Source organism: Saccoglossus kowalevskii, chromosome 1, assembly GCF_978046115.1.
Source record: "Saccoglossus kowalevskii chromosome 1, keSacKowa6.1, whole genome shotgun sequence".
Lineage (NCBI taxonomy): Eukaryota > Metazoa > Hemichordata > Enteropneusta > Harrimaniidae > Saccoglossus > Saccoglossus kowalevskii.
The window spans coordinates 20,831,232-20,858,088 of NC_140641.1; the positions used below are offsets into that span (position 1 = coordinate 20,831,232).

Sequence of the window (26,857 nt, forward strand, 5' to 3'; positions counted from 1 at the left end):
GGGGGTGCTTTTATGTGTATATTTTTTCAAAGATGTCCACTTAACTCACCTAATATTTGTACATATAGGGTGTGTTGTGCTTTTGTAAATAGTGTGCATTTAAATTTTGAAATTAAATTTTGTAAATTTTGATGTGTGTGTGTGTGATGTCATAGTTGAATTTAATACGACTTAAACAGTGTGTTCATAAAAAAATGGATGTTATTATTTGAGCTTTCCTTCAAAAATACTGTGGAACTGTTTATTGTATACAGCACTATCCTCTGGGGCGGAGCTACGTCACAAGACGTTCTACGTTGCTAAGACGCGCACCACTGTACATGCATTTCTATGGGCTCTGTGCACGCTGCTGAGGAACGCCAAGCAAAGAGCTGGTGAAAATTCGAGAAAACAGGAACTCGACTTTGAAGTAATCCTGAACAATCACACGTAGGGCTAATCTTGTTACACTGTTCAGGGGAATCTCAACAACCATCCCAAAGTACCTTTTTCTGAGAGTTTTCGGCCTTTGTTTTCACCGCGATGGTTGCCAGAATAGTATTACCATAGACTTCTATTTGAACACTGTATGGCGCTCTATATCATTGTATGCTACAGTAAATCTTAGTTTTACCACAGTGGGAAAGCAGAAATGTCTGGAAACTAGGTGTATATTTGACCAGAAAAGGATGTGCATGTCCACAATAACCCATGTGGTGATGTTCCAAACAATAAGTGTTGGCAATGTATACACACCTGCTCTCAATGTTCAATGGCATAGTTTATTATACAGATGACGTGCACTTTAATTTCTGATATTTCAGTTCATCCCTACAGCTATACATGTCTGTATTGTATTGTCGGGAAAATCAAATTTAAAGGAATCTGTTTTATATTTGTGTTGAATGGATTAGCAGAACAGTTCCCAAGAGTAGGAAGTCTCCTCACAGGGACACGAGAAAGTTCACAATTGTTTTAGGTATGATACAGTTCGGATTTCATGCATTACAGAAAGGTTTTGTCCAGAGGTTGTGGGCATCGTTTGAATTGATATGAATTCACCAGTCCTAAAATTGCATTACACACCCATAAATTATACCAATGCTGTCAAAAGGTATAGTAATGGACGGTTGATTAGTAAGTAACCTTGATTTAATAGTTTTGTAATATCACAACCCATTTCTGATGAGTATGTCAACATTGATACAAACACAACGATCCAATTTATTATTAATTTTTTTAATTGTACAAGAATCATAAAATAAGTACTCAAGAGTTTTAGTTATTAATTACAGAGAAATGATTAACCCTCCAAAAATAATACAATCCTGGGAAAGTGAACTCTCGTGTGGTCTTGACAAGAAACACAGAGAGATTTAAATAACTGGATAAATATAACATTTTTGTTTAGGTGTTGATATTTCACCTGTACCACACATAATAATTTACATGACATAGCTTCAGGCTGTGAAGTCCTTGTGAACACGGAATTTCAACCAACAACATTGAACTAGTGTGTACCATACCATGTGTTGGTTCTCTTCATTTCACCGACTGTCAGGCGTATAGAGTATAAATAACCATGTGAAAACAGCCCATCCTCGAGAGTAACAATCACTTCCTTTCCAAAAATAATCGCTCGTCAACTTTGACAGCAAATACTTTAATAATAACACAATTATCTATTTAGACGTAATAGCAATGAACAAAAATACACAAACAGAAAAGCTCAAGATGTGATAAAAATTATGTTATAATTTATTAGAATTTAAAAATGATGGCAAGACTGGTTATCTTTTTTCAGTGTCTGGTGTAATACAGCACAGAATAAGTACCATGGATGCATGGGTAAGCCACTTCTAGCTAACTCTGATTTCTGGGCTACATCAGGAACAAAATACCTTATCACTATATATATATATAACTTCTATAAGCACAGAGCAGAATGCGCAACCCCCAAATCTATATATACAAAATGAAAAGCAAGCAAGTGCTATAGAAATATGGAATTGTGGATTGTTTAGCTCCTAAAGCATAGCATCTAGTCAGAGTGTAACAAGTAACCACAAATCTCACGATGGTAAGTTTTTTGATACTGCTGTATCCCACAAGAGTTATTGCAGTTGTCCCCATGCTTGTTTCTCAATAGAAAACAATGCAGCTGACAACTACAGCTGTACAACACTACTAAATGGTTCAAGTTATTCTAGATATCAGCAGTTATTTTGCATGTTTTGGAAGATAAAGACCTTCCCAAATGAAGATCCGAGTCACCAACTACAGTCTCATCTCTACGGTTAAACAGGACACCTAATGGAAGATTAGCATGTAGTGTTTTTTTGTCTTGACAATAAGAATGATTTGGAAATCATTTTAATAATTTATACAAAAATAACTAATTGAGAAGAATAACTATAAAATAACAAGCAGCCTATCAGCTGAGATAGCTCCGCTGTTAGCAATGCACATTTCAATTAAAGAACTGAAGACATCATTAGAAAATGAACAATATGAATAGTATCAAAGCAATCGAACTTACAGTTTTTAACAAGAAGTCGAAAATATCACTTTTTACCAAAAATTACAAAAATATTCACCAAAATAAAATAATTAGAGAATTGAAGATATCATCACGAAATGAACAAATCTGAGAGAGGTTCACATGTAGTACCTATATATGTAGTATCAAAGCAATTGCACTTGCGGTTTTTAACAAGAAGTCGAAAATATCACTTTTTACCAAAAATGACAAAAATATTCACCAAAATTAGAGAATTAAAGATATCATTACAAAATGAACAAATCTGAGAGAGGTCCACATGTAGTACCTATATATGTAATATCAAAGCACTTGCGGTTTTTAACAAGAAGTCGAAAATATCATTTTTTACCAAAAATTACAAAAATATTCACCAAAATTAGAGAATTGAAGATATCAACATGAAATGAACAAACCTAAGAGAGGTCTACCCAAGGTACATATACACCAAGTATCAAAGCATTCAGACTTGTAATTTTCAAGAAGAAGTCGAAAAAGTAAAACATTGACACAGACGACGACGACGAACAATCACTCATATGATAAGCTCCACTCGACAAAGTCGACAGCGGAGCTAAAAAGATTATTTACACACAAAGCAAAAGTCTCTAGAGAATACAGTACCGGTAACTATCAGCTATGGCAAACGCCATAGGAACCAGAAGAGAACGACTTGCTGCATGATTTATCTTAATGCTGTATGTTAGTACAGTAGGCACGCAACTCATTACAGCAGGAATTCACAATTGCTCGCATCACAGTACTTTGTTTAATATAATCATAATTATTCTTATCTTGTATCTGGCATCTGCCGAATAACAGGAAATACCTTCAAGTGTTAAGAATCATAACCATTTTGTACTTATGTGATGACATTTCAATGTAATCTTGTGCAAAGCCAAATTATCGATTCTTAAGCGACATTACACTAAAGAAAATTTGTGTTCCTGTATTTTCCTGTGTATTACGTAACGTGTGAACTCTGTTACAGCAATTATAAGAATGTAATCACAATGGCTCATAATACTGAAACGTGTTTGAGGAACATGCCCGCATACTGAATGACAGAAATATTAACAGCTATTTCGCACGATGATGAACTAATAATTGTGCATATTTTTTGCAAAAAAATATAATTCTCGATGCATTTTGTTACACTATTATCTTGCAAAACCACTGTGCAAATGTCAGCAACCTAGTACTAATACAAGTCCAATAGAGTGGATTGTGTTTTGTCTCACCCTTGATCAGGACACACTTCGTATATAAAATATACACTAAGCAAACAATATTACAAAACAAGCTTTCAGAATTTATATATACATTGTATATAAATATATATAAACACTGTCATAGTTACATGATGAGTAATCAAAATATACTGATTTAATTAAATTATGGAAATTTCCTGTTTATCTACCCCTAAAAACAACCAAAACAAACAAAAAATTCACTAGAACTGTAAAGAAGTATCCTGGGTATAAATGCAGACACAAGAACACTTACTCATCTTAGAATCCACATCACGGGTTAAAAACATAGATTACTGTAAATGGATAAATTTATACCTAGCATTTTAGTGCTACCACTTAGGATCGTTCGCCAAAAAAAAAACACTATTTTACTAAATACACCGACTTCCTGTCTAAAGAACCCCAGTAAAATAGTCAGCGAATTGCTACAAATGTTACGATATTTATGAAAATCACGAAACTGACTCTTGCAAAATTTAAAGCAGTTAACAAAATATAACCAAATTATCAAATCAAATACCTGACTTGTGTGATTTGCAGGCAATAGAATTTTGTACACACAAAAAAAAAAAAAAATAATCACTATACATACTGATTACAATATATTGAAATAATAATTATTGCCTTGAATTCAATGATAAAAAATAATTATAATAAAGTTACAACAATTCTTGGTCCACTCGTCTTTATGCATGTAAGCAATGATTTGAATTTCCTTCCCTAAAAATAAAATCTGTTACTTTATACATCTGTAGAGTTACATCAAACAAAATTTAACAACAGAAAAGCGCAATTAAAAAAGTAGTAATTTATAAATATTCACATAGATTTTACAACTGGCTTTGACAGGATTTTGTGAGGAAGGCCATTTATAATCTGACCTGAAATCAAATCATCCATGATCCCTGGCAAAATAAAATATGTTTGGTGCTATTTATACTATACACCAGTGTGCAATCCGAGGTGGTCGTTTTACTACACCATAAAGGCTGCAAAGTATCAGGGAAAAACAAGATGGTGACCAGTTTTAAAATTTAAAAAAAAAAAAGACAGACATAATTGGAAAGCAGAAGCTGTGGATTCACTCCGATTTGAAGCCTGTGCTGACAGATTACCAAGTCACAATATAGGTTTAGAGTCTTGAATAGGTGGCTAACAACTACTAAAACTAAATCATCATTGTGGATCCTCCAGAACTATAGGTGTACATGTTGCTGAAAGAATAACTACGATAGATGCACAAGAGAAAGTTCACAATCACAGACAGTGGTAGGAATCTTGGATTCCTGGTAAGGGAGTGATATACTATGGTACCTTCTTATGTGATATGCTGCTTCTGGAAAAAAAAAAAAAAAAATTATTAGTGAAAAATAATAAAAATGTCTTGATGAATCCTTTTGAATGAATACACATAAAAATTATATTCTCATAGTCACACCTTAATGTATCCAAACTGCATAAAAAACTTAAACTTAAAAAATTAAACTTAAAAAAATTAAAGTGTTGAACGGATAAGGCTCGACTCGGGAATCATTTATGAACTAGTGGAATGAAGTAAAATGAACTTACTGTCTGAGTCTGTGTACAATTTGATCTACTAGTTTATCAGTAATTCCTGGACTGGATTCCTCCGATAAATCAAAGGCATTCTGTAGTTCATCAATACTTGTATTATGGTGTGTGTACTTGGATTTCAACTAGAAGTGAACAAGAAAACAACAACGACAATGACCAAACTGCATTATAAATCACATCATCTTGTATCTTTCACTTGCTCTTGATGTATAATATCGAAAAAAAATGGTTAACTGATAAAATTGTAGATCACTATGCAAATGAAAGTTTCCGTATTTGTTTTTGCATTTGTTATATACTGAATCATTGACATACTACTTATGTATTGACCATAGAATCACATATATAATTTATCGAATTGCATGTTCTACCAATAAATGTAGTAAACTTAATTTTATGTGTTTAGTGTGAATAATGAACTGCAAAATACATATTATTGTAAAATTAATTTTCGCTGAATAGACTTATTGGCCGTTTTATATGGAATTTATCTTCAAAGATTTTTGACAAGTTGAATGTGAAATAAGGGTATATTCGTCGGATTTTATTTTCACTGAATCATTACTTCAGCGAAAATAGCGACAATTAATTCTAAGCGAAAATAAAGTATTCTACAGTACATTGATGTAAATGTAACCCACTTTCATTTTCATGGGCAAATTGAGAATCTGAAAATCTTGAAATGATGTAACAGTGTACAATCAACCTAAGCATTCAGCACATCACTTGCATGGATAGCCAAGACGATTGTGAAGAAACAGCATCAGTAGACAAAATGGAATGGAATATCATCCCCTCAAATCCCAGAAAAATTGTGTAGTAATGAAAATTAAAACTCACCTCCGTCAATAAAGGCACAAACAATGATTGCAAAGACTGTGATTTGGGTTGTCGAGACATCACTTTCGTAGTATCAGATTCTGGCTCGGCTGATGCGTCCCCATTTGGCTGCATTTTTATGGTATCAAAGATCCATTTACTGTCGCCATGACTACCGTCATTCGTATCCACTTGGTTAATATCTCTAAAGAAGGAACAAACAAATGCAACAGCTACATCACAAAAAAGGATTTTATTCTCATCATGTATGTCATATTAAACAAGAGCAAAAACAATCCTGGTAGTTGAGGGCGCACTTTACAACAAGCCATGGTTAGAACATGCAACTAATTACACAATTCATTCATAGTCAACTTACATATTGTCTTCATCATCTTGATCTTCGTCTGGTGAATCATTCCCAGCTTCTTTGTGTCTTTTATAACGGTCTATTAGTTCTGTTAAGTAGGACGTCTTTCTGGCTTGTTTTATAAATTTATGTCTTAAAAGTTCTTTACCTGTGGGTCTCTGGTGAAAGCAAATGAGAACGAAGCTGTAAGCATTTCAGCTAATTATCTACACCGATACAAGGGACTATTAGTGTTCAAAGAAAACAGCCAGGTTACAGTATACGTTATAACATTATTTTAATGTTCACAGATCAAAAATCCATATTACTTGATTTCGCATACTAAATACTACAAGCAGGCTGTCTTCAGTTTCCAGATAATTGACTCTCAAAAAAATTAAAGACAATTTTAAAATGTCCTTAATTGTCATAACTGGGGAGCAATGGAACACAATTATGACAAAATTTGCATACGAGTAGTACACTTAGATATATTTTTATTCTATCAGCAATAGCTCCACTGTCAATAATCCACTGTTTTAATTTTATCAGAATGACGAAATATACACGTTTTAAATAATGGGTCCTGACTGTATTGTCGGGTATTTATGGCAGTTAGTAATTGGATCTACTATCTAGGTTAAAGGGTAGTGGTTATCGTATTTGATATGGATCCCACACACAATACATACAATTTTACAAGATTTATTGTCTAGAAACTTGTGTATTTAAAATCCAATTGTTTGGAAACTTGTGTACTCACATGTTTAGGATCTTTGTTGAGGCACGCTTCTACGAAATCTTTGAATGGTTTGCTATAGTTTCCTTCTAATGTAGGAGGTGGATTTTTTGGAATAAGGAACAGAACTCTCATTGGATGTAAATCAGAGTGTGGTGGTTCTCCCTTGGCTAGTTCAATAGCTGATATACCCAATGACCATATATCAGCCTGTTAAAAAAGAGACAATAATGTAACATTTCAGTCAAAATTTTGTCAATAGCTGATATACCCAATGACCATATATCAGCCTGTAAAAAAAGTGACAATAATGTAACATTTCAGTCAAAATTGTGTCAATAGCTGATATACCCAATAACCATATATCAGCCAGTAAAAAGAGACAATAATCTAACATTTCAGTCAAATTTGTGGATTGTTTATAGATCCTACGACCAACAAGGTCTTGTTGATAGTAAAAGAGACACTAGACTTTGCCTCTCAGGTAGTGTTCCAATCTCTCAATGTAGTTCTGCACTTAGTGTGCTCTGACTGTAGCAACAGAATTAAAAATTAAAGAATTAACAAGCAGCCTGTCCTCTGAGATAGCTCCGCTGTTAGCAATGCACATTGCAATTAAAGAACTGAAGATATCGTTAGAAAATGAACAATATGTATACAAAGCAATAGGCTGTTTTCAACACGAATTCAAAAATATCACTTTTTACCAAAAATGACAAACATATCCATCAAAATTAGAGAATTGAAGATATCATCACGAAATGAACAAATCTGATAGAGCTCTACCTGAGGTACCTAAATGTATAACATAAAAGCAATGAGACTTGCGGTATTTAACAAGAAGTCTAAAATATCACTTTTTACCAAAAATGTCAAAAGTATTCAGCAAAATTAGAAAATTGAAGATATCATAATGAAATGAACAAATCTGAGAGGTCTACCTGATGTACATACACACCAAGTATCAAAGCATTTAGGCTTGTAGTTTTCAAGAACAAGTCGAAAAAGTAAAAAGTTGACACGGACGATGATGGGTGCCGATGGACAATCACTCATATGATAAGCTCCGCTCGACGAAGTCGACAGCGGAGCTAAAAAGTGAGAGCAGTTAAAGAACTGAAAAAAGGGAAGGTATTCATCACAGAAAAACTACATGAAGAATTATTCGCACTGAGGTTTCATTTTCTTCTAGTGTATTTGAAAAGTTAAAAAAAAATCTAAATTACAATCAATGATTATTTCTGAGAAAATTCTGACCCACATATTCACTTTATCAATGTAACCTTCATAGTTCACTTTGTAATAAATCAAAGACTTCAAACAAAATATACCCTTTAAACTTTTTTAATTCTAGGAAAGCAACCTTTTTTGGGTGATAAAACATTTGCCTTCATTTGCAGTGGATCTCTGCATCAATGAAAAAAATATAAGATATAATTACCTTAGAATCATACGCCGACTGTTTTATAACTTCTGGTGCCATCCAGAATGGCGTACCTACGAACGTATTTCTCTTGATTTGCGTGTCTGTTAACTGACCCGCAACTCCAAAATCGGCTAGCTTCACATCTCCATTCTCGGATAATAGAACATTGGCAGCTATAGGAATGAAATAAAGATGTGTTTTTGTCATAACCAGTACAATATTACACAGCATAGATACAACAAATCACAAACCATAATATAATACTAAGGAAATAATTTCAGAAAGAAGACTTTTTTTCACAAGGATTATTATGCAGTCTGAAGAGTATTAGATTTTTCCTTACCTTTAATATCTCTGTGTAGTTTTCTTTCTGAATGTAAATAATCTAGGCCTTTGAGAATTTCCCTCAATATTGTAGCAATATAGACCTCGTCAAATGGACCTGCTTTCATTAGGTCTAACGCTGACCCACCTCCTAGATATTCCATAATAATCCATAGTTTTGTACCCTATAGATAGAATAATCAGATAAAGCTCAGAAAGAGTTCCAGCTCTTGCACACATTGGGGCCAACCATTGCTGAAAACGTCCATCAAGTCATTTGATTTCCCCAGTGCACAAGTAGACAAGCGCCCTCTAGAGGTGTATTTTGAAAATACAAAAATAGTAATATGTATATGGTACACAAAAAGGATATAGCAATAAGGGTATTCATGGTCAGTGGCATCTCTAGTGCACATACAGCACCACAGCTGTATACCCTTAAATCTTTTAGCCATTTTCTACAATTTTTATTCACCAACTTCATGAAATAACATTCAAGTTTAAAGGCCATGTGTATAAATATTTGTTAAAACAATTTTTTTTTTCAAACTTTTTTGATTCAATACTTTTGACCTTGGAATTATAAACAAAGTCTAATTATGACAGGATCCCATGGAGGTGAAATCTACTAGTGTCAAGGATTATCAAAACAGAACAAGCTAACCCGCCTAGGGAGTACTTTAATTGGTGAACAAATAATCTTATAAGCTGTATATAGAAACCAATTATCCTAAGTTCAACCAGGTGATAAGGACAAGTAATAAGTGTGTATCAATAACCTTACTAACCAGGCTACTACAGAGCACTGATGTATTTTCTTTCATGTGCAAACTGATTTTTTGGGGGATGAGCAGCTTTGGAGGAGGGAAGGGGGGACTCACAAACTATATTACCATAAAAACTCAAAAATTTTGACTACTAGTTTTCAGAATATAAAAATAAGTTGAAGTTTTATACTGGTTAAATTTTTAAGAGTAAAAATCAGTGATTGAAAAAAAAATTGTTATAGAGCAACACAATCACTTACAATGTTTTATAGGGAAATATGACTGAGGTTAGAGCTGTAGAAAATACTTGCGGATTTATTTTGCGCAAATAGGTAAATACTTTTTATTTGTTATTACGGTAAGGTATCATGAAAGCTGTTAAAACTCTTTAAGTACTTGTTTCACTGTCTAAAAAGTGTTGATCACCTCTTTAAAAACATCATGCATTGATATCAATGACAACGGGCTGCACTACAACTTCGAAAATAACGAATTTCTGAAGAAGATCTAACTATTGGTGGTGCCATGGAGTATTCTGATTGATTAATGGCATTCTTGACCTGTCAGGTCAAAGGACACCATACACGTAGTAGGTCAACTAGTGTTCGAGAAATATGGCGTATTGGTACGGAATCAGTCAAGTGTTTTAAAACATTCTTTCAAAATAATATAAACTTCATGCATAGCAAAACCAAAGAAATAATTTTTTCTAACCATGACTAAATAATAAGCATTGTTGTTAAAATGTCAAAAAAAAAAGTTGTTGGTAGTAGATCGTTTCTGTGATGTTTTGATTCTTTCAGTGTCTAGCACAGTTCAGCTTTTCTTTTGCTTTCAAATTATTCAAAGCTTAAATTAGAGCTTAACAATCAGTCCATGAAAAAAACATCTAAGGTGAATGAAATTTTAGAGAACTAAAAACAACACAATTTGGAGAACGGCTGAAATTTGGAATATTGAAAGCCAATTAATTATGAAAAACGGCTAAATAATTAGGTGGTCGGATTTTTGAAGTAGGGGAAATTTTTTCGGTAGTACCAATTATTCACTGTCCACCAAATGCACTATGCATTTTGAAAGGGTCTCATTGCATCAAGCATTCATATTCTGATTCCGTTTTGCGATTCTGCAAAGAACACATCTTATCCCAAAAACATAATCGTATTACTCATCATAACATTCATTAACACACACACATACATACATGTTCAAAAACACAAGTCCTCAATGATAATTCCACCTAAAATAAAGTCTTCCAGTAATTTATTACAAGTTAAGCCAATAAATGAAGAATAACAATAAATTAGACTGCCCGTCTAGCTGAGATAAAGAAACTACAACAAAACCAGAACAGTTGGCATGATATATAGAACTGCATACGTGTACAAGCACAAGCACAAACCACTGCCAGGCAGACAAACTAATCTTAGACGACAATGCAAGCATGTGTGCACATATTGTGAATGATTTAACCTTTATACATCTATGAATAAATCTACACTAGTAATACAATAGAAACTATATGGTAACTCACTACTGGGTTACTACCATGTTATTATTTATTGCTTTACAAATAATTTTATTCAAAATTCAAATAGTGTCATAATCCTCCCGCATAAATAAAAAGGAACAGAAGCTTGACCTATTAATGAACAGACGTGGATGTCATCGGTCAACAAGGAAATAATATGTCAATCTCAAACAATGTAAACACTCGATAGTAATAACTTATACTTCCACATTCTTGTAGAAAAGAAGGCTAAGGAGGGGGTAGGTTGGTGAATCACTAAATTATATGTGCAATAAAGAAAGTGAACTACTTCTAGTTTCAGGTTTTATTGCTTCCTTATTTTCTGTTTAATTTATTTCCTATTGTATTGGCAATCTATAACAGCAAGTCTCAGAAGTGTTGGGGCAGCCAATTTGCAAACTCGCTAGCGAATTGGCTAACTGCTTGGGTTTTGACTAAACAGTTGGCTTTCGAAGCTCGCTAGCGCCGACTCGTGGTCGCGTCCACTCTGGGCGAGTCTATATCGCATTAGGAAACATACACCTGGCTTTTACATAGCCTGGAACATGTTTGGATTCCCCTGAATGGTTTGCTTTGCGAGGCTTGGGAATGGCCACAGTCAGCTGGCGTACAAGTGATAATATGATAAATGCGATTACTCCACAGATATTTACTATATGGGGGTAGCTATCTTGAACACTGATTGAAACTAAATAAAGAGGCAAGTTGAGAAACAGTTTCCTATAAATCAGGGAGATCGACCCCTACTGTAATATAGATTCATCCAGAGTGGGCGTGACCACAGAACCGCGCCAGCGAGATTCGAAAGCCAACCGTTCAGTCAAAACCCAAGCAGTTAGCCAATTCGCTAGTGAGTTTGCAAATTGGCTGCCCCAATACTTCTGAGACTTGCTGTAAAAGCACTATGACAGAATCATGGGGAATTTTAAAAACATTGCATTCTTGTGCAATTCAAAAATATGCTTATATACTTGTAGAGTAAAGGTTGTATAGTACAAACTAGTCCGTCATACAACCTAGGAACATGTGCCAATCAACAGCACTATGTCAACAATAATTCCATTACACCGTTCAATGACAATAAATCAATGCCAGAAGCAAGAACTGGTACAAGTATGAATAGAAACATTGTCAGTGATTGATAGGAACATGTGTATACGTAGGTTCACTAATACGAGACCATTTCAAATAAATATTGATTCAATGGGCAGATACAAATAACGTATTTATGGTGATATAGGTTTAGTTATACCTGTATATAAACTAAAATTAAAATGTGCCTCACTGGGCAACTGTGTCATTGTAATTCCATGAATCAGTACATTTGTTGGAATTTTAAGGTCAGAAAACACACCCAATATCCGAATATAACTACCGTAGCCTGAAGATAACAAATAAATAGTCAATTCCCTCAATTTGTCATATGGTGAACTAAAATTTGTTATCTGCATATTTAAAACACATGATTTTTGGAGCTGAGTATCCTAGGCGCTAAGACTGACGAGTACGGTATTATAGTTTCACAATTTATTTTTACAAACAAAATAAATCTGCAAAAATAAATTTCAATGAGGAGGTTTTTTTTTTCCATATAAAAACGATTGATAAATCATGTGTATTAATTTAACTTCAATTTATCTTTGCTGAAAAGTATAGAATTTGGATCGCACATGTAATTAATTTTCATTGACATTAATTCCCCTAGCAAAAATTCATTCCAAGTGAAAATAAATATTTTTTTACAGTACATGCCACACAGTGATCACAATGTATTCTTCAGTACTGGATATATCATAGCGGCCATTTTGCTTTCTAACACACATATTATATGGACTTACTTTCAAATATGAACCATGGTATCTTGTAACATACGGTGAATCGCACTGGCTAAGCACTGTGATCTCCTGTTGAATATCTTCAATCTCATCCTCTGCTTCTTCCAGATCAATTATTTTAATAGCAACCACCTCATTTGTCCTCACATCCATCCCTTTGAACACCTCCCCAAACGAACCTTTCCCGATCCTTTCCTGCTTTATAAACAGTTTTTCTGGGTCAGCTTTGTAACTCTGTAGTGAATAAAAAGGAAACTCATCATTAGAAAGATGCAAATACGATAAAATCATCAAAATCAATGTATATATGTTTCTATTGGAGATGTGCATCTAATAACGCAAATACAAAATATGTAATTCCAATCCAATATTCTTTTATTCATATTTCATTGCTATGGACAAATAATTTTATAAGCACTCATTATTATAATTACAATTCAGCTAAAATTAAGAAAATTGCTGCTGTCAGAGTAAGGTCAGTAACTATATCTGCTACTCAAAGTTTTTAACATATCAAGTTAGCAAAACACTAGATCTCAAATATGAGCAGCTGCAATTGTACTTTTAATATCAAATTACACGTGGAGTTGTGGGAGAGAATACGTAGTAATAAACGTTTGTTGTAGTGCCTTCGCTGCTAAAAAATGCATCTGATATTAAGAGATGAGACTACAAAACTAGGACATCAACACCACACATTAACATTACATTCAACAGGGGTATGAAAGAGTGAATGTTCATGCAGAATCACAAACAGAAAAATTAGTTTCAAGTCGAGATAAGCAAGTGCTTGTGTGCATAATTTTGTGTCAAAAGTTTTTTTTGTTTTTTTTTACTTCAGTTCTATTTATTTTGGCTGTTTTAAAGTGACAATTGTTTTTATGACGCATGTGTCAACTGGAAGACTAAATTAAAGTCAAATACCCCTCATTTCTTTTGGAATAGTGAGTTATATCTCAAACACTATTGAAAAAAACAAGTAAATACTGAGTTGACATATAGAATATTTGTATCTTAAGTCAAAAAAAAAAAAAGAAAAAAGAAGACTTCTCGTTCAAGGGTCAATGGAAAAATTACAAGGTAATGTAATTTAGATTTTTTTTAATTATTTTTTTTTGTATTAAGATTATATTATATTAATAAGATGTTTGTTTAATGTTTTACATTTATTTAATATTGTTTTTGAATAAATGCATTAAAGTTGATTTGGGTCAACAAACACAAACCATTTCCTACATTCTACCATATCATATGTGGTATACTTTACTGGTGCACAAAAATTGCCAAACCAATTTTTTTTTTGGGGGGGGGGGGGTGGTAGGCAGTTTGAGCCAAATTCAAGTTTGTCATTCCATGTGACTGAGTAAAATTTGGAGATATAAAAAAATAATATCACCATGGTAACTAATACAAAAATGCCATTGTATCTCAAAGAATTTGTCTTTTTTAATAATAATGACAGTATGACAAAAACATGACGAATAATTAGCTCAAATTTCCTTATAAACACTCAGCAACAACATTACACCATTATGGGCTCAACATCCACATCTGCTAAGATGCCCTACGTGAATGCATAAATAAGATGTACCCTTTAAAATAGACAAACATATTCTTCACAATTCTGTCACTTTTAGAAATTTCCGGTTTGAATGAAATCAGGTGGCATCAGAAAACGCAAGTTCAAGCCTCAAGCCCTATCTGTTTCCTGTAAATACAAAATCGGAGACGACCACAGACCAAGACAAATGAGACAAAAAGACACAATAATAGTATCACTGACACCTACATTATACTTAGAGTGTTGTAGTTGAGGTCAAGTGGAACTAAATGTGGACCTGGTGTAACGTATACCTGTGACCCTCTTTAAAGCATTTTTTTTTTCCATTCAATTATTTTTCAGAACATTAAATAAATCCAGATACCACAAACATAATTGGTATAGCCCCATTAAAATCAGATGCAAAGTACGTTAATATAACATATTGTTTCAATTGTCAACAAACCAACAAAATCATCACCAAACTTGGGTTGACCATTATCGAAGTAATTGCATATATTTACCACATTTTTTCTAGTCATGTTTATGTTAAAAGCTACTTGGGTTTATGCGTGAATACACCTAGGGTATGCATGGATGGATGGTAAGAACTTTCACACAAAGACATACACTGTTTTATTCACCATTACTGCTGAAACAGAGGAACATCCTCCTTGCCAAATGACACATGCTTCATAAGAACAATTGTCACTATAAAACAGCCAATACATGAGCACACAATTCATAGTTGTGACATCATGATATTCATTTTAAATTGTATCATTTCAAACTATCATGTGAGGAAATTATGAAATGATACATTTATAACAATTTTTCATTTTTTTTTTCAACTGATGTCTGACTGGTTATTTTGAAAAGAAAATGTGAAGATAACAAAATATTTCAATTGAACATCACAAGCCACCAGACATGTAGCTTCAAATGCATGATTTTGATCAATTTTGATCACAAAAATGGCCGCCATTCAGCCATCTTGGATCTGAACATGAAGCGAATGACATGCACATGTTGCTCAAGACATGTGACACATTTGTTTGCATGAATGTGATCAGGTGAAGACGTCTCTATTTTTGGCCAATGTCCAAACAGGGACTAAATATTTTTACTACATGTGCATACATAAAAGAAAACATGCAAGGTTCAACTTTGTGGCAGTAAGTATGCATGTCCTTGGGCATAATGATATCAGAGGCATGAGTGTTATACAATGTAGGACCACACCCAACACCTGTTACACTGCAATAACAGTGGCACTGACTCACCAAATCAATATATACTACAAACTTGAAAAAAATGACTCAAAAACATGTTTAACCAGCGTAAAGTGAAAAACAGAATTACACAAGTTCAATATGGTGAAACAAATTTACAAATCCGGGATTATCGAACAAATAATACGGTGACCCACTATAATTTTGCAGAGACTATATTTTGAGACTGGGGAAAATTTAAACCGAGATTGTAACAAATCAGCAAGTCACCAACACATCGAGCTCTCTGACAGATTATTATATTATGAAGAATTAAACAGAAAATTAGACAAACCTGACAACTGTTTTGGCCTTGTAAAATGTAGCATTACCAACCATACCACAAACTGTAAAATACTTTATTTCAGGGTGTTTTGTATGGAATTTATTTTCACTGATTTTTGACGAGTTGAATGTAAAATATAGGAAAAAAGGTATACTGTAGAATACTTTATTTTCGCTTGGAATTTATTTTCGCTGAATGGATGATTCCGTGAAAATAAAATCCAGCGAATATACCGGTACTTTTTTTCCTATATTTCACATTAAATTCATCAAAAATCAGTGAAAATAAGTTCCATACAAAACGCCCAAAAAGCCTTTTCAGTGAAAATTAATTCCAGCAAAAATAAAGTATTCCACAGTATTTATTTTCACTGAATCACTACTTCAGCGAAAATATCGAAAATTAAATCCAAGTGAAAATAAAGTATTTTACAGTATACTATACACATACACTTGTACATGTACATACTGTAAAGGGGTTAATTATTTACTTGGTTTTAATTTAGCTTACTTCGCTGACTGGAAAAATGCGCTAAATTAAAACCCAGTGAATATGTAAAATTTAGCATAGAACACATTATCTAAATGACGAAACCGTGAATTTAAAACCCACTGAATATGCCTGAAATGGTAAATCAGTGAAATTTAAACCCAGTGAAAATTAGTCATTTTACAGTATTAATAATTTAACTTAAAGAGGCACTTCCAGTTAAACCTAATCTCACAACAAATTTACTTTCTGGATTAAAATTACAATGGATAACAAAAGATAGATTAACATTGTAAACAACATAAACAATAGTGTCCCATGATTCTTTGGTGCAATCCCTGGGCTTGGAAAGCTCCCCTTTAAGTGATATTTACAAAACCACACCGATTTATTTATCGTAGAATAGAATAAAAGTTGTACAACTCCTACATGTATACATCTTCTGTCTGTAGTAAATGTAAACAAGCAGCCTATCGGCTGAGATAGCTCCGCTGTTAGCAATGCACATTTCAATTAAAGAACTGAAGACATCATTAGAAAATGAACAATATGAATAGTATCAAAGCAATCGGACTTACAGTTTTCAACAAGAAGTCGAAAATATCACTTTTTACCAAAAATGACAAAAATATTCACCAAAATTAGAGAATTGAAGATATCATCACGAAATAAACAAATCTGAGAGAGGTCCACATGTAGTACCTATATATGTAGTATCAAAGCAATTGGACTTGCGGTTTTTAACAAGAAGTCGAAAATATCACTTTTCACCAAAAATTGACAAAAATATTCACCAAACATAGAGAATTAAAGATATCATTACAAAATGAACAAATCTGAGAGAGGTCCACATGTAGTACCTATATATGTAATATCAAAGCATTTGCACTTGCGGTTTTTTACAAGAAGTCGAAAATATCAGTTTTTACCAAAAATGACAAAAATATTCACCAAAATTAGAGAATTAAAGATATCATTACAAAATGAACAAATCTGAGAGAGGTCCACATGTAGTACCTATATATGTAATATCAAAGCAATTGCACTTGTGGTTTTTAACAAGAAGTCGAAAATATCAGTTTTTACCAAAAATGACAAAAATATTCACCAAAATTAGAGAATTAAAGATATCATTACAAAATGAACAAATCTGAGAGAGGTCCACATGTAGTACCTATATATGTAATGTCAAAGCAATTGCACTTGCGGTTTTTAACAAGAAGTCGAAAATATCAGTTTTTACCAAAAATGACAAAAATATTCACCAAAATTAGAGAATTGAAGATATCATCACGAAATGAACAAATCTGAGAGAGGTCCACATGTAGTACCTATATATGTAATATCAAAGCAATTGCACTTGCGGTTTTTAACAAGAAGTCGAAAATATCAGTTTTTACCAAAAATGACAAAAATATTCACCAAAATTAGAGAATTAAAGATATCAACATGAAATGAACAAACCTAAGAGAGGTCTACCCAAGGTACATATACACCAAGTATCAAAGCATTTAGGCTTGTAGTTTTCAAGAAGAAGTCGAAAAAGTAAAACATTGACACGGACGACGACGACGGACGACGACGACGGACAATCACTCATATGATAAGCTCCGCTCGACAAAGTCGACAGCGGAGCTAAAAATTTTAGTCAAATTTAGTAATAAATAAAACTATTATAATGTATGGGAAATGGTTTCCCTCTCTTGCTATCCCTTTGCAATTTACAATGTATCACATTTACTTACAGCAGTGTTCTCCCCAGGAATTTAAACCACTGTGGCGGCCTAATTTGCATATAATTTGCATATCATTTACATAATAATAGAAATTGACCAAAGCACATTTACACCCACACAATAAACAATATTTTGAAAAACAAAGTGGCAGATATTTATTTGCTTCACACAGTGTTATAAACACTTTTATTTTGGGCACTTTTGTAATATTAATGAGCTCCGTCACAGTGCAAATATTTTTTTTTTGGAGTAAAAAAATTTAGTTTTACAACTTAGAAGAGTTTGAATTTAAAAATGAAACATTCTCGAAATGCAAATGCTGCAGACTAAAAAGAAACAAATAAATTGTAAAAGGTTAAATGAAACTCATCTGAAACGTTCCAGCCAGGATTATGTTCAAGACTTTCATGATCTTATTTACTACAAAATTCTCCTTCAAAAAATCGACCACGTAATTATTTGGCAGATTGCTGGTTATTAATCCGACCATCAGCTTCTACAACGTTCACATTTACAGTAAATGAACGAACAAATAACACTTCCAAACAATCATCAAAGTTACGACGTGACATAACTTACTTCGCGATGTTATACACCGGTTATACCAATAATTCCTCTTACTCAGTCATGATGCCATGCAAACATTAAATACTTCTTTTTTTATATGAAAAAAACGTAAAATTTGAACTAGTTTTATCGGGAGAAATTACTTTTGATCACTCGATCACTTCGTGAAAAACACAGACCCGCCATGATAGCTGTGACGCGTTAGTTGACCACATGTGTCCTTTGACCCGGTGGGTCAAAAACGCCATTAACCAATCAGAATGCCGCATGGTAATGCCGGTAGAACCCGAACTTTTCCGAATGATCGTGATCATAAAAATTACATTGTGGAAGTAAAGCGATGTCGTAGCACGATGTGTTGGTATGGATTTCAGATGAAAACTGCATGATGGTTTTCGAAAGAGGTGATTAGCAATTTTTGAAAGGTAAAAGAAGTCTTGAAAGAAGAATTTTTACATGATTCACGATGATAACAATTCAAATGTATTTTACCCAATCACGCAATAAACACGTTGTTTTTTTCTTGAGTAGCGTAAACTGATCGTGAACTCCGCTTTGCCCATGTTACATCGGGGTGGAATTGATTTTGAATGAATTTTAGCTATCAATCTAAAGACTGCATCTATCGTCAGAAAATATTTACTTACAAACAAAGAGGTGCTAATTTTACAAAATTGATTTGTATTGTTTAAAGCCGCTACCACATCGCACGACTATGTCTATTGTTTACAAATTATTATCCACGACTGGCAGGATGCTTGTCGGTCGGTACGTAAATATAATAACAATATGACAATAGTCGGACGCGTTTCCGTGGAGGTCGCTAACTTTGAGTGCCGGTCGGGCCGACCAGCATGACGAGATCCCCAATGAAAAAAGCACTGTGGCGGTCTTGCTGATCACCGTGGCGGTGTTAGACCGGCATGGCGGCAAATCGAAGCACTGTGGCGGGACCGCCACGCTGTTTACATCTTGGGGAGAACACTGTACAGTAACAAAAAAATCCAGTGAGCATTAAAAGGTTTGTTGGGAATACAAATCCTGTACATTATAGGAATGAGACCGTCATATAATTGTTGTTTATTAAAGAAATTAAACATGGGGAAGAGAGCACAAAATAGACGACATACATATGACGATTATAACGCCCATAATTTCAATAAAGATTCACAACAATACACTGCTCTCCCATGATAGAAAACTACAATAAACATTGTAGTCACCTGATAAAAGGGGTGGAGGTGCTATAAATGATGACCTTTGCCCTTAACATGTCAGGTGATTCATAAAAAGTAGACTGTGGACCTTTGGAAGCGGACACGCCTTATTAAAGCATAGGACTAGCAGTTTTGATTGTGTTGGAATCATTTCCTGGACTGATTTATTCAAGCAGACAACCTTAAAATAATTAATCCAATGTATGGAATTTCCATATTCACAGCAAGTCATTGAAAATCACAAAACTTTGTAGCAATGACAAATTTATCTGTGGTTCCATGACACAGAGTATCAGTGACTTTCAAAAACATTTTTTTTTTTTTTTACAAATGAGGTAAAATCCATAATTTGTGAAAATTCCTTAAGGGGGAAAATTAAATGCTTTAGAGTAAATGCTTCAACCAGCAACAACACCATGTATACCCAAGTATAAACACTGACAACAGCCAAACTGAACTTGAGCTTCTGCCACATCTGGAGCATTTTTTTTTTTTTTTGAAACCAAAAACTTTTTGGTCTGCAGACACTTGTTAGGTCAGGAGGTCTCACAGTCAAAAATAATTAAGTTTATATCAATAAACCACAGGCCAAGTCTGTTACTCAGCCCAACTTCCTTAAATTTCAGTCTCACTGCTTTGTTTCCTGTGTTTACAATATTGCACATAGCCGGTGGAGTGTTCTTTGTAAAGACTGTAAGGGCACTAATAAGGTTTTAAAAGACATTAGCAGCCATCCTGTGGAGACGGCCCTCCTGCTGTAACACCTCCTGTACAAATGAGTCAAAGCCATTTAAAAGATCGTTTATAGCTTTTTAAAAGTTTTTTTTGCTCCCGCAATCTTGGTATGAAGGACGACAATGAAAATTTCCTGATTACAGTAACTAACTTATTGAAGATGGCAGTAGCTATAAGGAACCTATAAAAATGAATTGAGCTCAATACACATTTATGTAACCCGGAAATTAAATTTTGTGGTGAGACTTCAACATCATGAACAAGAAAATTTATCAAAGACTACAAAAACCACTGATTGAAATATAGGTTAGTGATATTGGATAGACAACTGATAGAACATAAAAACAACGTTAATCTGGCCTATCATAGGTCACTGCCTTGCGATCCATTGTTTGAAACCAGGGATAGAAATAGAATTGTTTCCCTGCATGCACAGTGTGCATGTTGAATTTGAAATTTACCTGCTATAACTTGTTGTGAAATGCACCACTTAAAGTTTAAATAAAATTTACGAGTTCTCGATTGATGCGATCACGAAAGAATTTGCTTTTTTTTTTAGTTGCCTTACAATATTGGTTGAACTTAATTTAGGCTTAGTGAATATAATGAAAAAATGTGTTAATTTCTTCTTGCACAGTGTGCACATTATATTTTGAGTTTACTTGCACTAGCTAATAATCTATGTGCATAGTACAGTGTGCACCAGAGTATTTCGACCCCTGGAAGCTTAGCTTTGCGTACTTTCGAAAATTGCCACGGTTCAAACCAACAATTTTCAAATCACCAAACTTTTCAACGGATATGAAATCTCAAGACTTTGATCTTTAAAATAATTAAAACCGTAACAGGAATCAAAACACAATTATAAATTTGCATTCAAATAATCAATATTATTACTATAATTGTTATTAACAATTATTGAATGGAGCGACATCAAAACAAATAGTATAATGCTACAAAACAAAATTACCTAAACGACATAAGGGTATTGTATAAAATTCTATACTCATTAGTGGATGTGGAGTGCATTAATGAAGCGTGGTCGCACACCGGGTTATGCATATTGATAATCTTTTATCGGTATTCATTACTTTTGCTTAGTGAATCAGCCGTCCACATGTATCCAGTACACAGTTTGATGACACACACATCTATCACTGTGCTGTGTAACCAGACTACACAAGAGACAAAATTAACTTAGGCCTGCCCACATGATCCAGTCAGCCAGATAATTTTACCAAAATGTAGAAATTGTCCCTGTGGACAAGGCATAAATAAAGATATCAAGTTTTTATTCGCTGGTCATGAGGGAGTCGCAAGTTGCTAAAGGTTGTCAAAACAAAATTCAGGTTTCAGAATTTTTAAAACTTTATTTCAAATATTGCCTAAAACTAATTTTTATTGCTAGAGATATCACATCATTGATTGAGATAGGCAGTTGTATTCTCCAACTTGTCTAAGGGGCAAGCAACTTTAATTTTTAATTCCAGCTCCTGCTACATTCTGCACTAGTGAGAGATATATTGCAAGTTATACATGTTACGATGTAGCTCGGAATACGAAAAGTGAGACAAGTTTGTAGAAACAATTGCAAGGTCTACATGGCAGCATTTTATCAGAGCCGAACTACTGCTTCTCCTACCATTTAACAAGAGATTATCTGTTGAGCGTTTATACGGTTCTGGCCAAACGTCGCCAAAAATTCAGCAGGAACAGCACCCGTAACTGGGATTTCTCTTTTAGACAGTTGGGGCCATATCAAAGCTCAGTCCTATCAGAGTTTCAACCCTGAGGATTTATCCTAGCTAGACTCGACTCAAGCTGAACACGTTTACATTTTTGCTGGCTCTGATAAAATGATGTCTGTGCAAAAGAGGTAAATAGCATGGCATGTGTGTCCCAGCTGGCAGATTTCCGTACATTGACACTCGAAACACACATGTTCTGGTTTAGTCATAATTTCGATAAATTTTTTTTTTTTAAATGTTCATAGTTAAATTGCCTGGGATTGTGTATGACAAATGTTATAATTAAACCAATAGTGTAAGTACTTTTTTTTTGATACATATAATTATGTGGTCTTGTATGCCTTGAGGAATGTAGAGAATGCATTATGCATGACTACCTCTAGAAGCAGTTAGGGGTATGATAAACAGTACGTGTATGGTCCTGTGATTAATCATGGAACTATAAACCACAGGAAGAACAACCACTTCGTTTCCTTTGAACTATGATAGTTGCCGCGATGTCGAATGTTTATTTTGACTGTTTATTTCGTCGCATTAAAAAATAAGCCGATTTACGCAAATGAACGTTTATCTCAGGCTATCGGTCATTTTCGGAGTCAATCGAGCGACTTCGGGATATCACGTGATCGAGTTGTTTCGGTTATAGCATAAAAAACAATGGCGCCAAGACAAAAACACTGATAAATGAGCGACATTCAACGGAAAAAAAAAACACATTGCCACTTCTGGCGATCGAAGGGAAACACGGAATAAGTCGGGATATCTCAACAACAAACAGCATACCAAACCCCATATTTCGCAAACTTTCGCAACCTTATTTTTTCGAGGATTGAAAAAAGCAATAAATAATCTAAAAACGACATTGAAAATTATGAAAACTCGCTAAAACTCCGACCCGTTGCATGATTTCCGGTACACTGAAGGTCACGCTGCAGACCGACTTGTTTGCGCATGCGTAGTGAATGAAATATTTTACTGCGCAGATATGAATTTTTTTTTTCAAGTTTTCTGTTTCCAGCAAAGCGGTTGATACAGGCGTATCGGCGGCAACTAACATGGAGTATGACTAATGTCGTGGAAACAAAAGCGAAAGCACTGTAAGATAAACTAAGACAAAGGTTTTTTTAATCCTCTTAGTTTCGTTGTTCTTCCTGGGGTTTATAGTTCCATGGATTAATTAATTAATTAATTAATTAATGCTATATGCACATATGTTTAGCAACAGCAGCAATAACATTACAAACGGCACATGGTTTTGGCTCTGTGACTGCCAGAATGTTAACATATAAACATCTATAGCATAATGGAACAAAGACTTGTATATAAAGCGTTTTCAGTTTGGTCACTACTATACATTACAGACAGACTAAAAACAGTTTTGGCACTGTAGTTTTTTTGTTGTTTTTTTGCAGAGCTCCATGAAGTGCATTGCAATGAAGTAATAAATTATGAAGTATATATAACCTTTACAATTACAATGAATACAGGTATACTTACATTTTAAACACATTGGGCTTTAAAATTGGATGTCCTCAGAATACTGACATTTAAGTCCTTTTTTTGCATTAAAAAACATGAAATTTCAAGTTTAGGAAGATTATTTTATCTAAAGTTTATCTACATTCAATAATGACATGTATACCAGCTTATAAGTACAACAATAACGGCATGACAAATTAAAACCACAGTCCCTCTATATACCGTAGTCTATATAGAGGGACTGTGTCAAAACCAACCAACTAACCAAGAGATTCTTCAAAATATAAAATTAGTACTCCTCCACAGGTGGTCACAAACAATCAACTATTTCAAGTGGTAATTCAATCTATGTGTTATTTCCAGTGTAAAACAGACTGCATAACAATAACCGACTAGAATCCAAGTTGTTTTGATCCAGTATTGTTCTCACCCCAGCTAAACCATATTTGTGTTGCAATCTCGCTAATTTGCATATGAATGTACAATTTTCATTATAAACAGATATAATTAACATATCAGTACATTTTTAATTGTTTCTGTGTTCATGCATGGGGACACTAGATGGCACTGGGGAAACACAACAACTGCTTCTTCAACCATTGTTATGGTAACTGCTATTCTTTTTCCCATTGTTTCCCTCATAAGGTGGCACTGAGGTCAGTTTCTGAGCAAAGCCTCTTCACAAATATCATTCGCTTTTCAATGTAAACATGTTGCAAAGAATTTGACATGTTGAATGCATTCCTTTCAGATACTTCTAGAACTTTGAAGTGCATGTGTACAGTAGTGTCGACTAACAGACAGACAATGGAAGATGCATTCAAATAGAGCAAGGTTTCTGGGCTTTTTGTAACGATGTATCTATCGCCATTGAAATATTTTTTTTTGGAGAAATTTTAGTGTATTTGGTGTCCAGACACATTTTCAGCTGGTGTTGCTAGGAAGTTTTCACAGAGAAAAATATACTTGAGAAAGATTTCATGATGTATGACAGCACGGAAGTGCGCGACTCAAGAAATATATTTATGACTTGAAAGTTCAATCGGCAATTCGGTAAGAGGGTACCAGCTGGGAGTATCAGAGCTCTGCGCCTCTGTTCCTCGGTTTAGAAAAACCCTTGTTTAGCACATACCCGAGGCAGGATTCAAACTGCAATGCATGAGGGGATTTATTGTAGTGAAGATATTAAGTAACTTAAATGATGCAGAATGTTAGTCTTAAATCAGTATAACTTGTGAACCTCATAATTCTCAGATTTGATTTTTGCTTAGGTTACTAAAAATTAAAACGACTTTCACCTATGTTTTATCTATAATACAACTTTAGGTAATGTGTTCCACCTCGGATAGTCTAAGAATGTTCTTCTATCACATGTATTATCCCAGACATTTCACAGGAATCCCTTCTATATCTATTATGCAGTGCCTCTTGCCAAATTAAATCAATTTGATAATTCAGGCCATGTTAACTCAACAGAAATGCAATTAAGCCATAAACAGAGTGAACAGTACAGGTGCTGGAATCACAAATTAGATCATAAATTCGGTAAGTGTAAGCATTTATTCAAAATTACAGTATTTATCTGACCCAGTTACCCCAACAACTCCACCCCTCATATAACCCAAAGCCCAAATTTTATTTCAACAAGCCATACGGTTACACACTTACAACGTCTGCGTTAATAGGGTGTTATTACAATATTATGATATGGTTAGCAACGAAGATCATTTGTATAACGGTACTACCGGTAGTTAATATAAAATGGCAAGAAACTGTACGTGTGGTTGATGCTCAACTCAAGAAGTCAAAACCAAATTCTAACCTAACTTCAAGCACTCCAGAACTGTATTTACTATTTTGTTGGCAAAATGTACCTTTAATGAAAGTGCTACATTTTACGTTTGAAGCCAAAAACAACTCACGCCATAAATCAAATATTCTGAACTTACCTCTCCTATAGGATTCGCCATTATTAACAACGGGTACTATCAAGACTACGAACTAAACAGCTGATGGCGAACTGCACAAGTTCACGGTTGCTTCGACCTGGCGGAGTCTATGGAAATGGTTTCAGGACCAAATCTCCGAAAAATAGGTAGCTAGGTTAGTATGCACTGCTTCTGATTATAGAACTGTGTTCCTAAGGTGATAGCTCAGGATGTTAGAACTATCGCTGACGGCGATTGCACAGAATAGTTACTTCAGTTTCCGACTTCAAGCTTAGTATCATCACCTATGGTCGCCATGTTGGTATATTATCAGAAATTTAAGGCGTGGTAATCAGGTCTTAAAAATTGTATACATTCGCAGGTCAAAAAATAGGTCAACATTGACAGGTTATTATATCAATTATGGTCATTTTGAAAAACGATATGACATACTAATAAACATTTCTTTCATTACAATGTGTAATTGATAACACTCTAAAGTAGGTCAGTGTAATTCTTCCACTCGCACTGCGTATGGATATAATGGTCAGGCACTTTGAAGAATGAGGCCATCTTGCCCGTGCACTATTTCCTGGAAAGGGGAATTCTGAGTTCTAACAATGATGGCGCTTGTATAGAATAAATATATAAATAAAACACTGACTCGTTTTGTAGATGAACCAGATGACATTTTATTTAAAAAACTGAATCATATATTAACATTC

General features: G+C 34.1%; 1 protein-coding gene across 1 annotated transcript; it reads right to left on the reverse strand.

Moving 5' to 3' along the window:
• Positions 1-1,202: 1,202 nt before the first annotated feature.
• On the reverse strand, positions 1,203-26,473 carry LOC100375929 (serine/threonine-protein kinase 25-like). The gene is made up of 9 exons (XM_085499788.1): positions 26,154-26,473; positions 13,140-13,370; positions 9,023-9,188; positions 8,695-8,852; positions 7,278-7,463; positions 6,545-6,693; positions 6,187-6,370; positions 5,341-5,468; positions 1,203-5,107 (listed from the first exon to the last, which is right to left on the reverse strand). Exons 1-9 carry the CDS (start codon positions 26,172-26,174, stop codon positions 5,077-5,079), a joined length of 1,254 nt encoding a protein of 417 aa, XP_085355914.1. The 5' UTR covers positions 26,175-26,473; the 3' UTR covers positions 1,203-5,076.
• Positions 26,474-26,857: the final 384 nt, after the last annotated feature.